The sequence below is a fragment of the Octopus sinensis genome, linkage group LG4, assembly GCF_006345805.1.
Source record: "Octopus sinensis linkage group LG4, ASM634580v1, whole genome shotgun sequence".
NCBI classification, from domain to species: domain Eukaryota; kingdom Metazoa; phylum Mollusca; class Cephalopoda; order Octopoda; family Octopodidae; genus Octopus; species Octopus sinensis.
Window position 1 is genome coordinate 70,807,450 of NC_043000.1, and position 15,806 is coordinate 70,823,255.

The window sequence follows — 15,806 nt, forward strand, 5'->3', positions numbered from 1 at the left end:
ATACAATATTCATTTCAATCATTGATTGAAATTATGAGTATTTAATCAAACAGTATGTTACTAAAATCAATGTGATATTATAAGAGGAAGTAAATCTATTTTGCTTGCTTGATATTATATCAAAATTGATATAATATCATGTTTAAGACCATTAATTGAAATGACCAATGAAACAAGTCCATTTTTAAAGGTATATCCTTTAACTAGTTTTGATATCATTTCTGTTCCATTTTAACAAAACTGTCTGGCAAACAGGAATGTGAAACTCTGAGTAACAGCTTTTCTTATATTTCTGCTGCTTTTAAATATAATATATACATATGTGTGTGTGTGTGTGTGTATATATTTGAAGTAATACTATAAAATGGTGTTTGTTTGAAATATAAATTAAAAATTAGAATTTAATTAATTTTTAATTTATATTTCAAACAAACACCATTTTATAGTATTACTTCAAATTTAAAAAAAAAAACTACCATTCACTATGTTATACAAAATTCAAATTTTATATCTCTGAAGAGCAGAAGAGTTGTCTATAAATGCTTATCAATATAGGATTTCATTATAGGGACAGCACTTCTGTGCCACTACCCACTACCTACTCAGAAGGATATGTTTACAAAATTAAACAGTGGAAGATATTTTCTAAATTGGATCTCTCTGATGCATACCTACAAATTAGAGTAGACGATGAATACTCGAAATACCTAACAGTAAACACACATAAAGTACAACAGGTTACCTTCTGGTTTAAAAGTTGCACCAGTGCAATATTTGTGGACTGAATTTGCAATTCGATATCTAGATGATATATTCATTAAAAGCGAATCCAGGAATCAACATGTTATCTATTTGAAAAAATGAAGGATTACCGCTCTATCTTGAGTGAAGAAAAGTGTGAATTTTTCTTACCAAATCATTGACAGAAATGGATGACGACCTGACCCGTCGAGGACAGATGCAATTAAAAATATGCCTCCTCTGACTAATAGAACAACCTTATAAGCATTTTTAGGACTGGCAAATTATTACCAAAAGTTTATGCCAAATATGCATATGGTTAGGGCTCCACAAAAGATATGAAATGGAATTGGTCAGAAAATTGCCAAAAGGTGTTTGACAAGATTAAATATTAATATCTGATGTGTCGTTAGCTCACTTCAATCCTGCAGTGGAGATTGTTGTAGCTTCAGATGCTTCTGAGTATGGTATAGGAGCAGTAATGTTACATAAATATAAAGATGGTAACATGAAGGCGGCGGGTCATGCCTCATGTTCTCTGATATCAGCAGAGAAAAATTATTGTCAAATCGAAAAAGAAACAGTTGTGATCATTTTTGCCATGTTTAACAGATTTTTGCACAGTAACAGTTTTCAGTTACAGACTGATCACCAACAGTTATTATTGATAATTGGGTTGAGAAAAGGAATTCCTACGTATACTGCTAATACAATGTTGGGCTACGATTTAAAGATGAAGTACATACCATCCAAGAAATTGGACCATGCTCTCTCTGTTTATTTTATTTTGTTCCTTTCTGTTGAAGAGCGTATGCTCCAAATGTAAAAAACTTTCTCACCTTCCCCAGCATTACACTAATACACCTGTTTGTTGTTTATATACATGGTTTCGGGTTCAGTCCCATTGCGTGGAACTTTGGGTAGGTGTCTTCCACTATAGCCCCGAGCCGACCGAAGCTTTGTGATTGAATTCGGCAGGCAGAAGTTACTGCCGTGTGTCTATGTATGCGTATAGCTGCTCAGTGCCTCTCCGAAAGAGAGAGAGAGGGATACCGGTCTTCGTCTTTTGTTTTTCTGTAAATTTCAACTATATGCATATATATATGTATATATATATGTGTTTGTGTGTGTGTGTGTGTGTGTGTGTGTGTGTGATGTGTGTGTGTGTGTATATATATATATATATATATATATATATAATATATATATATATATATATATATGTATATGTGTGTATATATATATGCATTTGTGTGTATATATCATCATCATCATCATCATCGTTTAACGTCCGCTTTCCATGCTAGCATGGGTTGGACGGTTCAACTGGGGTCTGGCAAGCCCGAAGGCTGCACCAGGCCAGTCAGATCTGGCAGTGTTTCTACAGCTGGATGCCCTTCCTAACGCCAACCACTCCGAGAGTGTAGTGGGTGATTTTATGTGCCACCGACAGAGGTGCCAGACGAGGCTAGCAGGCGGCCACGCTTGGATGGTGTTTTTTATGTGCCACCGACACAGGTGCCAGACGGCCACGCTCGGATGGTGTTTTCTTATGTGTCACCGACACAGGTGCCAGACGAGGCTGGCGAACGGCCACGCTCGGATGGTGTTTGTTACGTGCCCTCAGCACGGAGGCCAGTCGATGCGGTACAGGCTACGGTCACGTTCAGATGGTTTTCTTATGTGTCACCGGCACTGGTACCACAAGGATACAAATTCCATTCATGTTCATCTATTTTGATTTGGTTTGATTTGATTTGATTTGATTTGATTTTCACTTGCCTCAACAGGTCTTCACAAGTGTCACAAGAAGGAAGGTATGCACAGGTGGACTGACTACGTCCCAGGTAGGGGCCACGGGTTATGGCTTCACTAGTTTTGCCGGGTCTTCTCACGCACAGCATACTTCCATAGGTCTCGGTCTCTAGTCATTTCCATGGTGAGACCTAACGTCCGAAGGTCGTGCTTCACCACCTCGTCCCAGGTTTTCCTGGGTCTAACTCTTCCACGGGTTCCCTCAACTGCTAGGGATTGGCACTTTCTCACACACCTATCTTCATCCATTCTCGCCACATGACCATACCAGCGCAATCGTCTCTCTTGCACACAACAACTGATGCTTCTTAGGTACAACATTTCTCTCAAGGTACTAACGCTCTGTCAAGTAAGTACACTGACATTACACATCCATCGGAGCATACTGGCTTCATTCCTCACGAGCTTACGCATGTCCTCAGCAGTCACGGCCGATGTTTCACTGCCATGTAGCATAGCTGTTCCTACACATGCATCATACAGTCTGCCTTTTACTCTGAGCGAGAGGCCTTTAGTCACCAGCAGAGGTAAGAGCTCCCTAAACTTTGCCCAGGCTATTCTTATTCTAGCAGTTACACTTTCAGCGCACCCACCCCCACTACTGACTTGGCCACCTAGATAGCGGAAGATATCAACTACTTCTAGTTTTTCCCCCCGGAAAGTGACGGAAGTTGTTTTCTGCAGATTTTCGGAGGTCAATGCTCCCGAGCATCTGCCACATACAAAAACTATCTTCCCAGTTAGCCTACCTTTGACATTGCTGCACCTCTTATGTGTCCATAGCTTACACTGGGTACATCTTATAGAGTTTCTACCTACACCTTTTCTACAGATCGAGCAGGGCCATCTTCCTGAGGATATTTGTAGATTGTCTACCTTTCTACTTATTAGTACTTTGGTTTTAGCTAGGTTGACTCTAAGGCCCCTCGATTCTAAACCCTCCTTCCACACCTGGAACTTCTCCTCCAGTTCTGATAGTGACTCAGCAATTAGAGCGAGGTCGTCAGCATAGAGGAGCTCCCAGGGGCAACCTGTCTTGAATTCCTCCACAATTGCCTGGAGGACTATGATAAATAGGAGGGGGCTGAGTACTGAACCCTGGTGGACCCCAACCTCTACTTTGAATTCTTCAGTGTACATGTTGCCAACCCTAACCTTACTTACGGCATCTCTGTACATGGCTTGCACAGCCCTCACCAACCATTCATCTATCCCTAGTTTCCTCATTGACCACCAGATGAGGGATCGGGGGACCCTATCAAAGGCTTTCTCCATGTCAACGAAAGCCAGGTACAGGGGCTTATCTTTGGCTAGGTATTTCTCCTGCAGCTGCCTTACCAGGAATATAGCATCAGTGGTGCTTTTCCCTGGCACGAACCCAAACTGCATCTCATCTAAACTAACTCTCTCTCTAATTAGTTGGGCTATGACCCTCTCCGTAACCTTCATTACCTGATCCAACAGCTTGATACTTCTGTAATTATTTGTATCTAGGGCATCACCTTTACCTTTGTAGCAGTTGACTAGTATGCTGCTACACCAGTCATTGGGTATGACTCCTTCGTGTATCACCTGGTTGACTATACGGGTGACTAGGTTATAGCCGACACTGCCAGATATTTTGAGCATCTCTGCAGTAATTCCTGATGGGCCTGGGGCTTTCCCTGTCTTCATGCTTCTAATTGCCTTAGCTACCACGGAACTATCAACTCGGATAGCTGGTCCCTCTGTTGGGTCAACATTCGGCAGACTCTCTTTATCCCATTCATTTTCTTTATTCAGCAACCTTTCATAGTGGCATCTTCAAACCTCTCTCTTTGCATCCTCATTTAGCGCAAGTGAACCATCATCCATGCGAACACACTTCTCTCCTACCACATCACGATTCTCTCTCACACACTGTCTTGCAACACGAAATACCTCAAGTCTTTCATCCTCACGGCTCAGAACATTGGCAAATTTTTTCTTATGCGTGTATATATATATATATATATGCATTTGTATATATATATATATATATATGCATTTGTATATATATATGTATATATATATGCATTTGTATATATATATATATATATATATATGTATATATATATATATGTGTATATGTGTGTATATATATATGCATTTGTGTGTATATATATATGCATTTGTGTGTGTGTGTGTATATATATATATATATATATACACACACAAGAAAAAAGTGTTCCGTATTCATCAGCCAAAACACATACGAGTTTTCCAAACATCCTAGGGAGTGAGGCTACACTCATGAAGTATCGAAGAGAGTTCTATGAAAAGCAAAGTTAGATTGTAAGCAGACTTAAAATGTTTTCTAATGATGCACAGTTTTATAAAAGGTTTTTTAAAAAAGATTGTTAGCTTCATGTGAATTCATTGGAACTCACTTGAATCTTAATTGTTTTACTGAATATATATATATATATCTCTCTCTATATAAACGGCAGTTTGTCTGTGCGTTTTCTGTGTGTCTGTTTTCTCGTACCCTCACTCTGACCACGGCTTTCAACCGATTCTGATGAAACTTGACACACACATAGCCCAATGTCATAATTCAAAACTAACGCAGCAAAAATTTTGAAAAGTTCCCCCAGTTCTGAAAAAAATCGATAAATTCGACATGGGATCGAGAATCAGAAACCCAAACCACAGACCGTCTAGGGGACGCAACTCCACCTTTTTTAACTCTCAAAAAAAATTTACCATAATTTTTTTTCCATTTTTTTGCTATTTTTTGGCTATAACTTTCTAAAAATGCTTTATAGTTATTTCCCTTACAAACCTGAGCAACGCCGGGCGATACTGCTAGTATATATATATATATATATATCTAAATGTGTTTGTATATTTTTAATAATATATTATTATTAATATCAAGAAATCAATATTAGAAAATTCTTCAGAAAGATATATACGTGTGTAAAATAATTGTTGTATTAAAAATATAAATATGTATAAAAATATATGTATAAGTATAAATATACAATGTATATGACAGTTTAAAAGTTTTGAATTAAGTATTTAAAGCATATTATGATCGTTTCACAGAAGTGCTGTCCCTATAATGAAATCCTATATTGATAAGCATTTATAGACAACTCTTCTGCTCTTCAGAGATATAAAATTTGAATTTTGTATAATATAGTGAATGGTAGATTTTTTTAAAATCTGAAGTAATACTATAAAATGGTGTTTGTTTGAAATATAAATTAAAAATTAATTAAATTCTAAAAAACATGATATTTCACTAAATACAAACTCTCAATGACTCCTATGACTTCCTGTTGTCTCAACCAATACGCTACTCTTTATAAGAGTTTGGCTAGTCCTTTCTTCCAATTCCACAGGAGTGTCAATGATTCTTGCCACAACAGTTTCCTAAGTCAGGATGTGTGCTGGCTTCATCACTTTGAACCAGAGACAAAGAGACAATCCATGCAGTGGAAACACCCTTCCTTACCTGCTCCAAAGAAGGCCAAGGTTGTTCTATCTGCAGGGAAGGTGATGGCCTCAGTTTTTTGGGATACAAGAGGTATAGTGCTTATTGACTATCTTCACGTCCTCAATGTGAGGCAATTATGAAAGGCTATCAAGACCAAACACCCAGGAAACCTGACAAAAGGGGGTTTTCTTTCATCAGAACACTGCTTCAGTATACATGTCCTTGCTTTCAATAGAAGCATTGCATGACTGTGGCTTTAAACTGGTTGATCACCCACCCTATTCTGATTTGGCCCCATCTGACTATTGTTTGTTTCCCAACATGCAAAAATACTTTGGTGGGATCCAGTATTGCAGTGATGATGACATTATATCTGCTGTTAATGACTTTTTTGAGCAACAGGATGAAAGCTTTTTCACTAACAGGATCCAAGCACTGCACCACCATTGGAAGAAGTGTGTGAACCGCAAGGGGGACAGTATCGAAAAATAAACCTTATTTGATCATTTTCCATGAGAGTATCTTGATTAGACTATGGACTTTTCTGCTGACCCTCATATATGTGCATGCACACACACACACACACACATAGTCACTAAACTTTTTATCTTTCTACATTTTGGCTACTGACATAACACCTACTTAATTGTTGACTATTCTCAACACTTTTCTTACATTCTTATAGCACTTTTCTTACATTCTTACATGCTGCTTTAAAAAAATGTCTTTCAGAAGCATCACTCTAAACTGTGCTAAATTGTATCTTTTAAAATTGTTTTTATAGTTTGCACTGTAAAGATGCTAAGTAAAAAAAAAAAGTCAGATTTATTAAAATTTACATTTTCAAACTTTTTAACTCAATACTTTTTCAGGCACTTTTCCAAGCAATAGAACAGTGCAAATCACAAAAGCTGTGATATACAAGATAATTTCTAGGTGAGATAACATTGGTTGCTATGAAAGGAGAAAAAACTTGTTCAACAGATTGGTCAAATTACCAAATGTTTTTTTTATAATTTTCAAATAGAGTCAACTTGAGCAACAAATGAAATAACATTTGAAAGTGACATTTTGTTTATATAAAACATAAAACAATACATACTGTCTTATTTCGAGAGCCTCCTTATTGTCAGGTCTAAAAAAGTCATGGCTTTTATATTTATCTGTAGCTGCTCTCCTATATTCACCAACATTGAAAACTACAAAGAATGATAAAATGACGAAACATGAGATTTTTGCTTTGATCATACAAAAATAATTTCTTGTTCTACTGAAGTTTATTTTAATATTATATAGAGCATCAACAACTAACAAGTGAAATGCTATAAAACTAACAGAAACTATTGCAGTTTTGTTCTCTTAACCCTTCATTTTTATACCAGAATAATCTCTTAGCTTACTACATCATGTATTTTGATATTCACTTTATTAATTTTTTTATGCAGCAGGTGTTTCAAGGAATTTTTCCCAGTTATCTTTTTAATTAATAATTTTATAAATACTTAATTTATAATACTATTAAAGGTTTTTGCAGGTCCAATACAAATACCAGCTTGGTGCCTGGTGCAAATAAGACCACTAAAAGCTGCAATATGAGGATTTGAAAGAATAACCATACTGTTCCATCTGTTGCATGGGTTAACAACGGACATATTTAGATCTTAAGTAGAGGGGTCTATTTAAAAAAATATATATTGCACTTTCCACTTAATGCTAATACAATCAGCTATAAGCCTGTAGCTTGTTCTGGGATGTGTGGGCTGGAGTCCAGGAGGGAACAACTATTAGTGATTGGGGACTGAAATGTCACAACTCTTATGGGTAAGGAGCGGGAACTAGCAGAGGAGGTTAGACGCTACCAGCTATATATAGAGAGTAATTCCTCTACAAGGTTCTGTGGCTCTGATAAAATAGACTTGAATGGAGGGTGTGGTGCCAAATATGTCTGTACAGGTGAGAGTGGGGATATTCACAAACCCCTGGCAGCTAGATTGTGTTATGTGAGAGGATTTGCCTCCTGAAGCTTAGGTTGAAGGAAGGATTACTATGGTTGTTCCAACTATATGCACCAAACAGCAAGACCAAATACAAATCCTCCTTTGATGAAGTCACTGCAACTTTAGAAGTAGTTAAGACTGAGTATTTGTAAAGGGGACTTCAAAGCATATAATGGCATTGGTCACAGGACAGGGATATCCATATGTAGCCCAATGTGATAAAAACAATGAAGCCATGGAAATTTTTGCATTATTATTGATGTCCTACCAGTTAACTGTATCAATTTTTAGCAAAATGTATGAATGTGGTTGTATGAATTGCAGTTTTAAGGTCTGATATATTATGTCCTCTGTTAAATGAATTTAGGATGGATAATAATAAGCAAATTTAAAGTTGTAATTGACTGCAAAGAAATACTTATTACTATTGCTAAAATTTGATTCAGCAAACTGATAGGACATTAATAACTGTCAATACATTGTATAGTTTTAAAAGCTCATAAAAATGAAGATAGAAAGGTTAGAAAAACCTGAAGTAGAACATCACAAAAATTCTAACTACAATTCTATTCAAATATTGTCAAGACGTGAAACATAATGTTGAGGATTCTGGTTTGAATTCTGTTCAGGCTGAAAACTGAAATCAAACTGTTCTCACATCAAGGTCCTAGATTGCTAGTACCAAAACTCTCCTCCCTGGGGACTTAGCGGGCCAAAAGTTCCCATTTTATAGCTGATGAACAGATGCTAGGCCAGTTCATTATGTAAAAGTGGTAGACAGCACAAGTAAAACTAATTGGATCTGACCACCATGTGGTGAACCAAAATGGGTAGTTAAAAGTAAAAAGCCACAAAATGGGCAGCTAAAGTTCAAGAGCAATCGTGCTTCTGCTTAAGAATATTTTGAGATAGAAGTCATTGATAGATTTTATCATTTCAGACCTTTCTGAGTCCGTGCTGGATATTCTTGTAATGAGAGAGGGCTGAGCTACCAACTGATCACCATGTAATTGTCTGCAACTTGAGATTATCAACTGCAAGGAAAACTCACAAAACTGGTAAATCCAGTGCAACTTACAGAATAAAATGGGAAGCCCTGGAAGATGATGGGATCAGAAACAAATATGCAAACACTATTGCATCCAAATTCAAACTGAGGATATTGAGATGGATGGAGATAGTTTTGTTCAGCAATTTCTTCTTCAGCTCTACAAAGCTGTGGATGAAAGCAGCTTGTGATAAAATAACTTCCTGGTTTAACCAGGAAGTTGAAGATGATATCCAAGAAAAAACCTTAGCTTGGAAACAAGTCTCTCTTTTACATATGTGGTACAATGAGCATAAGAAGTTTCAGCAGAGACAGTTAAAACATTCAAGGTTAAGCCATGGGAGAATTTTGTGGTTGGCAGATCATCTACCAACTTTGTAGAATGGCAGGTGTGGTAGAAGAGTGCTTGTTATAGAGAATGAGCATTATTGGAAGGTGAAGAGAATACTTTGCTAATTGCCTAAATCCAGAAACAATAACATTTTCTGATGAAAACGAGGTGCATCTAACAGCAAAGTATAAGCTCACAGAGGTTGAAGTCATTGAGGCAATTAAAGTGCTTAAATGTAGCAAGGCCATTGGGGAGGGTGAAATTCAGCCCTAGATGTTAAAAGCCTTAAATAGGGAAGATATTCTCCAGCTGACTTGTTGCAAAGGTGGCTTGGACTTCTGGAAAGACACCAAAGCAATGGCAATCTGAAGCAATCATCCCAATTTTTAAAAAGGAGAGAAAATGCTCAAATTATAGAGGAATCTCCTTGTTGAGCCTCTCTGGCAAGGTCTACGCTAAGCTTCTGGAAAAGAAGATGTAAGGAAATCGCTGAGCTGAAGCTAGCTGAAGAACAGTGCAGCAAAAATTTCAAACACCATTATATAAGCTACGTAAAATGAAATAGTTCGTTCCTTTTGTTTACTCCAAAGTTGTTTCTATGGTTTATTCCCTAGTACAATTGATGGTTAACTTTCAATATAGCAGAGCAGATAGAATCAGATGTAGGGCTTACACAATTATTATACAGGGTGACTATAAAGTCTGGGTACACTAATATTCTTGTTTGTTGTTGTTGTTTTTGTCTGCAGATTGAATTTGAATAAATAAGAAAGAATCACTATGTATCCAGGCTTTACAGTCAACCTGTAATATATGCATAAAGTCCCATACAATTTTTCTGATAAACTTAACTTAAAAATGATACTTGGAAGCTTGCCAATTTATACAATAACTATTAGGGAAGCCATTGTAGAAGTAAATGACCACAAGATAAATAACATATTGGAAGTCACTGACAAAAAAAAAAAAAGGTAGTGAAACACTGCTATAAAAGATGAAATTGTATGAATAACATCATATAAAACATTGCTGTTTATGGAAATAACACCAACAGTTTGAAAATGAATTCAAGTCAAGAACATCAGGAGAATAATAATTCTTACCTTTTGTTTTAATTCCAATCCAATTTAGGTAACGAGTAAGTTTCTTTGAAATATAAGTCTTGCCACGAGCAGGAAGACCTACCATAGCAATTACAGTTGGGCACTGGACAACAGTAGGACATGATGCTGAAATACAATGAATAAACTTTGAAGAATTGCTTCAATAAATTTAACCCTTTAGCATTTAAATTAGCTAAATCAGGCCCAAAAAGTCTACTTGTTTCATGTTTAAATTGGCCAGATCCAGCCTCCCAAGCTTACCCTACAAAGTTAATATAAAAATAAACAATTACATCATTGAAATCTCGAAGTTACAAGATAATGATGAATTAACACCAATGTGAATAAATAAGTATTACATTTAACGGCGTAGTCTGAATGCTAATGGGTTAAAGAGATGAAAGAAAGAAAAAGTACATTGAATGCATAAATATACAAATAAATATTAACAGGAAAGAAAAGATTTCCTCTCATATTTAGTATAGAAAGTCAAGTCAATAAACTGTTGAGCATATCTTTTGAATAATAGGCTATTATTTTAATGCATAAATGAAATAACAATGAAATACTGTAAAAGGAGAATAAAAAACATGAAAAAAAAAGATTATGATCCAATCAAATCAATGTAAAAAAAAATACATATTATAAGCATCCCCTGAATTAAGCAATTGGATTCTGTAACATGAAACCTATTTTCTCATTGGTTTTCATACTATAAAGATGTGTTTCAACAAATTTTTCCAGAAAACAAAAAGTCAACCGTAATTAATAATAGTGACAAAATAAATTTCAAACATGCACTACAAAGAGAGAGAGTGAGGGTGTAATGAATGAGTTTAAGGATAACAAAGAATAGAGATTATCTGATTTTTTTTTTATTATGCAGTCATTAAAGTTCTTCCAGAAGAACTTTAATGACTGCATAATAAAAAAGTGGATAGTCTCCATTCTCTGTTTTCCTTAAACTCTTTCATTATTATTTCTTGTTGTATACTGTCAATTTAATGTGACAATAGGGGATTACACCACCGCTGTTTAGCCCTAGGAAGCATCGACACTTCCTGTCCGCTTCGACACATTTCCTGTGTCCTTATATATTTACGAAGGGGAGACAAATACCCCCAGCAGCTAGGCCTGCATCTAGGGACACGCATGTTTCAGGATCTTTGTCCATCATCGGTCTAGAGTAGCAGAAGCCTGCTAGCTGCAGATTTACTCTTTATTATAGGCACAATGGCCCGAATTCAGAGGGGACATTACAATACAGGACATGGGGTACATATAATAAAAAAATCAAAAAGTACGGTATGACAATGAATTATTTGTAATGAATTAAATGGAATGGCTTTCGAGCCCCCCAAAGCTTGTAGTTTCAGTTACACTTACAATTGTGTTATTCAGGGCGTTCATTTGTTATGTACGTAAGTAACCTCTCCTGTTCTATAATACTTGGCAAACTTTCATACCTAATGTAATGCATTACGCATACAGCTGTATACACATTTTTCAGTTTCATTACTGTCTCTTTTTCTACAATCGCCGCCTTCACTTGGTCACCAAAATTTTTTGAATTTAATTTCACTCTAATTAGACTTTTCATATTTGCCAACTTCTTTTCAATTTCCTTGTCCTTCTTGTACAATATTATAGCTTTAAGATTTCTTCCTTTTGGTCTTCCTCCTTCCTTACATTTTTCCAGCTGTTCTTCCACTCTTCTATCCCATTCTTCCGTTATCTGACAATTTGAAACTTCACTCGCTTTCGTTTCTGTATCTTTCTCTTTGTGCGTTCAATCCTCCATCTCGTCGGTCAACTTCTTTTTAGCTTTTTTCTTTTTTTGTGTTTTGGATGGTGATTCCAACCGCGTTCTCTTTCTATCCTCTTTTTCTTCTGTTCTTTCCTTTTCTTTCTCCAACTCGTCACTACTTTCCACATTATCTGTAGTCACGATTTCCTCTTCCACATTCGCCTTTTGTAGTTCCTCTGTCAAAGCCTCCAGTGTTATCGTTTTCTCTAGTACTTCTCTTTGCGGACACATATCTTTCATGTGGCCTCTAATTTTGCATTTGTAGCACACTGGGGGTCTCCCCTCCACCACAACTCTGAGACGTGTCTCGTCGGGGAAGACCAACTCCTCTGGGATGTTATACATGTCTGGCATGGTTATGTGGACCAAAGCCTGCACCGCATAACCCCACCACTTTACTTCTTTCGACTTTTCTATCTTCAATATCTCAACATTCTCTGTGCAGTTAAATATTGTTGCCGCTACAATTCTCTCCATGTTCAGTTCTGGTGCAATTTTACTGATTCTTATTCTCACTGCCCTTTTTCCACAATAGCTAGGTAGTAACACCCGTTTTTCCGTTTTCAATATTTTCGTGGCGTTCCTCTTCGCTTCATCTTCATTTTTAAAATGAATGACTACTGTTGCGTATTTTCTACCTCTATTGTAGAGGGTAGTTTCTTCTTCAATTTCCTGTAAACACCTCTCGATTTCCTCCGCTTCTGCCACTTCTATTTTCTTCGAAGCCACGCTCCACGTTCTGTATGTTATAATACGCTTCTCCGCTTCTTTTGCTTCGTCTTCAGGTGGTGTGACCCTCACACAATCACCCTCCTTCTTGAAGTCGTTGAAGTATTTCTTCAAACTCTCTTTCTCGACAATTATTTCTTCTAACTGCAGTTCGCTCGCAGCCAGGCCCTTGCCTGCTGCTCCCGCATAAGTTTGGGCTTGCATACTCGGAAAAAAACCTCCAACAATTCACCATGCCGTAACAGCTTCCACCAACAAATTCGAACTCACAACCGCAATACACAATAACCGTAACACAAAATAACCGACACCAAAAAAACTGCTAGCTGCAGATATCTGTCTTGACTTCGTAAATATATATATATCTAATTTTCAGTGAAGTTTATTCACTGATCACCAAAATCAGAAATATTAAATTTCTAAATATATCATAGAGATATGTACGGTGGTGGGGCGATAGAATGGTTGTATACTGTCAATTTAATGTGACAGTAGGGGATTACACTGCCGCTGTTTAGCCCTAGGAAGCATTGACGCTTCCTGTCGGCTTCAACACATTTCCTGTGTCCTGTGTCGAGACAGATATCTGCAGCTAGCAGGCTTCTGCTACTCTAGACCGATGATGGGCAAAGACCCTGAAACATGCGTGTCTCTAGTTGCAGGCCTAGCTGTTGGGGGTATTTGTCTCCCCTTCGTAAATATATAAGGACACAGGAAATGTGTCGAAGCGGACAGGAAGCGTTGATGCTTCCTAGGGCTAAACAGCGGTGGTGTAATCCTCTACTGTCATGTTAAATTGACAGTATACCACCATTCTATCGCCCCACCACTGTACATATCTCTATGAGATATTTAGAAATTTAATATTTCTGATTATTATTTCTCTTCTATTGAAAAGCATAGTCTCTTTAAAGACAACTGGATCTTCAGGTATTGAGAATGTATGAAGAATAGTTAAACCAACAATTGAAGTACGTAAACTCATGTATGTTAACCAGCATTATCAATCAATAGAAGTGTATATTGGTACCTGCTTGAATTATATATCCCCATCAACTAAAAAGTTTGGAAAATTTTTAGTAACTAAACTATATTGTAATCAATAACTATAGAATGAACACAGAACTGTATAACTTTTGTATACATTTTGTATAAGATTTTTGATCTGGTGGTTTCATAGTAAATTATTAAATAAATATTCTACAAAACTTTTTTTTTTAGAAATGGCAGCTAGATTTCCTACTGTCTGTCAAGAAAGATGTAAAACAAAGTTGAAATGGAGTAGTAGTTCAATCACAATCTGTCTGTCTTTCTCTCTCTCTCCCCAAAATAGTGGAATAGAGGGAGGGAGAGAGAGAATTAAAGGTACACATTAATAGGTATAGATACAGAATGAGGGAGAGCAAGGGTGATGACAATGATGGCATATAAATCATATAGTGCAGGAAGAGATTACAGACATATATTCACAGCAACATTAAATAACAATAAATGTTAATAAAGTGGTCTTTAAATTCCTAGTCTGGTGTATTTAGAGAAGTGGTTGCCAAATTTTTTCAACCATCGACCCTCTTTAGCCACTTCTTCCACATCTACCTTTAGTCACTTCTACCTCTGCATCGACCACCCTCCTCATTTAAAATACCTTAATACCTAACACTACCATACCATATCTTAAATGTGTACCGGGTACTGATGCTGGCAATTAAAATGTTAGCTAAAATATACATGTACAACAAATTAAGAAATTCTATTGAAGATGACACTTTTTACATTTAAAACTAAGTGTGCCAGTGGAATGTTAAAAGCACCATTTGAGCGTGATCATTGCCAGGGCCACTGACTGGCTCCTGTGCAGGTGGCACATAAAAACACCATTTGAGCATGGCCGATGCCAGTACAGCCTGGGCACATAAAAACACCATTGGAGCATGGCCTATGCCAGTACAGCCTGACTGGCCCTTGTGCACCCACTACACTCAGAGTGGTTGGCATTAGGAAGAGTATCCAGCTGTAGAAACTTTGCCAGATCAGATTAGAAACTGGTGTAGTCTTCTCGCTTGCCAGCCCTCAGTCAAACCGTCCATCCCATGCCAGCATGGAAAGCGGACATTAAACAATGATGATGATGTATAAGCCTACAGTATTAACCTTTCAGTTTTTATGAAATTGTTTTTCATGGTTAGAAAATGTGAAAAACATCATATTGCTGGAGTATCTTTTACTGAAATTGACATCAGCATGGTGATTCTGACTTAAGGCATTGACATCAGGCTGAATGTTGGCCAGTTTGTTTCAAATCACCTCATTCCTCCAGGTTCAGGCAATTACTATAAGCAAACACTTGACAATCCGCATCCCTTCAATCACCCCTCTCAATCATCAATTATGATACAGATTATGACATCAGGCCTTGAACATTAGCAACAGTAGACTTCTCGCTGCAGTGAAAATTTATCAGGTTTTCCCACATTTCATGGTGTTGACTAAGTATTTCAAGCAGTTCCTCTGGGTGAGCTGGTCTTTTGCATGCCGACCCCTGGTTTAGAGGGATTCTGAGGACCATCCATCCATTTATACAACTACCCTCACAACAAAAGTTGTTGCCTTCAATGCAATAGGAGATACTTGGAAGAGAGCCACTATCTTCTGACTTGTAAATCATTGGCATTTTTATCCAATGAGAATAAAGATCTAATGCAATGTTGTTTGATAATATAGGACACTATCACTTTGTAGGAACTTAGTTCAATTTGAACTCTTCATGTAATT

General features: G+C 37.0%; 1 protein-coding gene across 1 annotated transcript in view; it reads right to left on the reverse strand.

Moving 5' to 3' along the window:
• The window catches only part of LOC115210842 (6-phosphofructo-2-kinase/fructose-2,6-bisphosphatase), a 118,558-nt gene that overhangs the window by 34,235 nt on the left and 68,517 nt on the right, over nucleotides 1-15,806 (reverse strand). The window contains exons 3-4 of the mRNA XM_036502633.1: nucleotides 10,499-10,624; nucleotides 7,122-7,218 (exon numbers count right to left, since the gene is read on the reverse strand). Of these exons, the coding sequence (XP_036358526.1) occupies nucleotides 7,122-7,218; nucleotides 10,499-10,624 (223 nt within the window). The remainder of the gene's footprint in view (nucleotides 1-7,121; nucleotides 7,219-10,498; nucleotides 10,625-15,806) is intronic.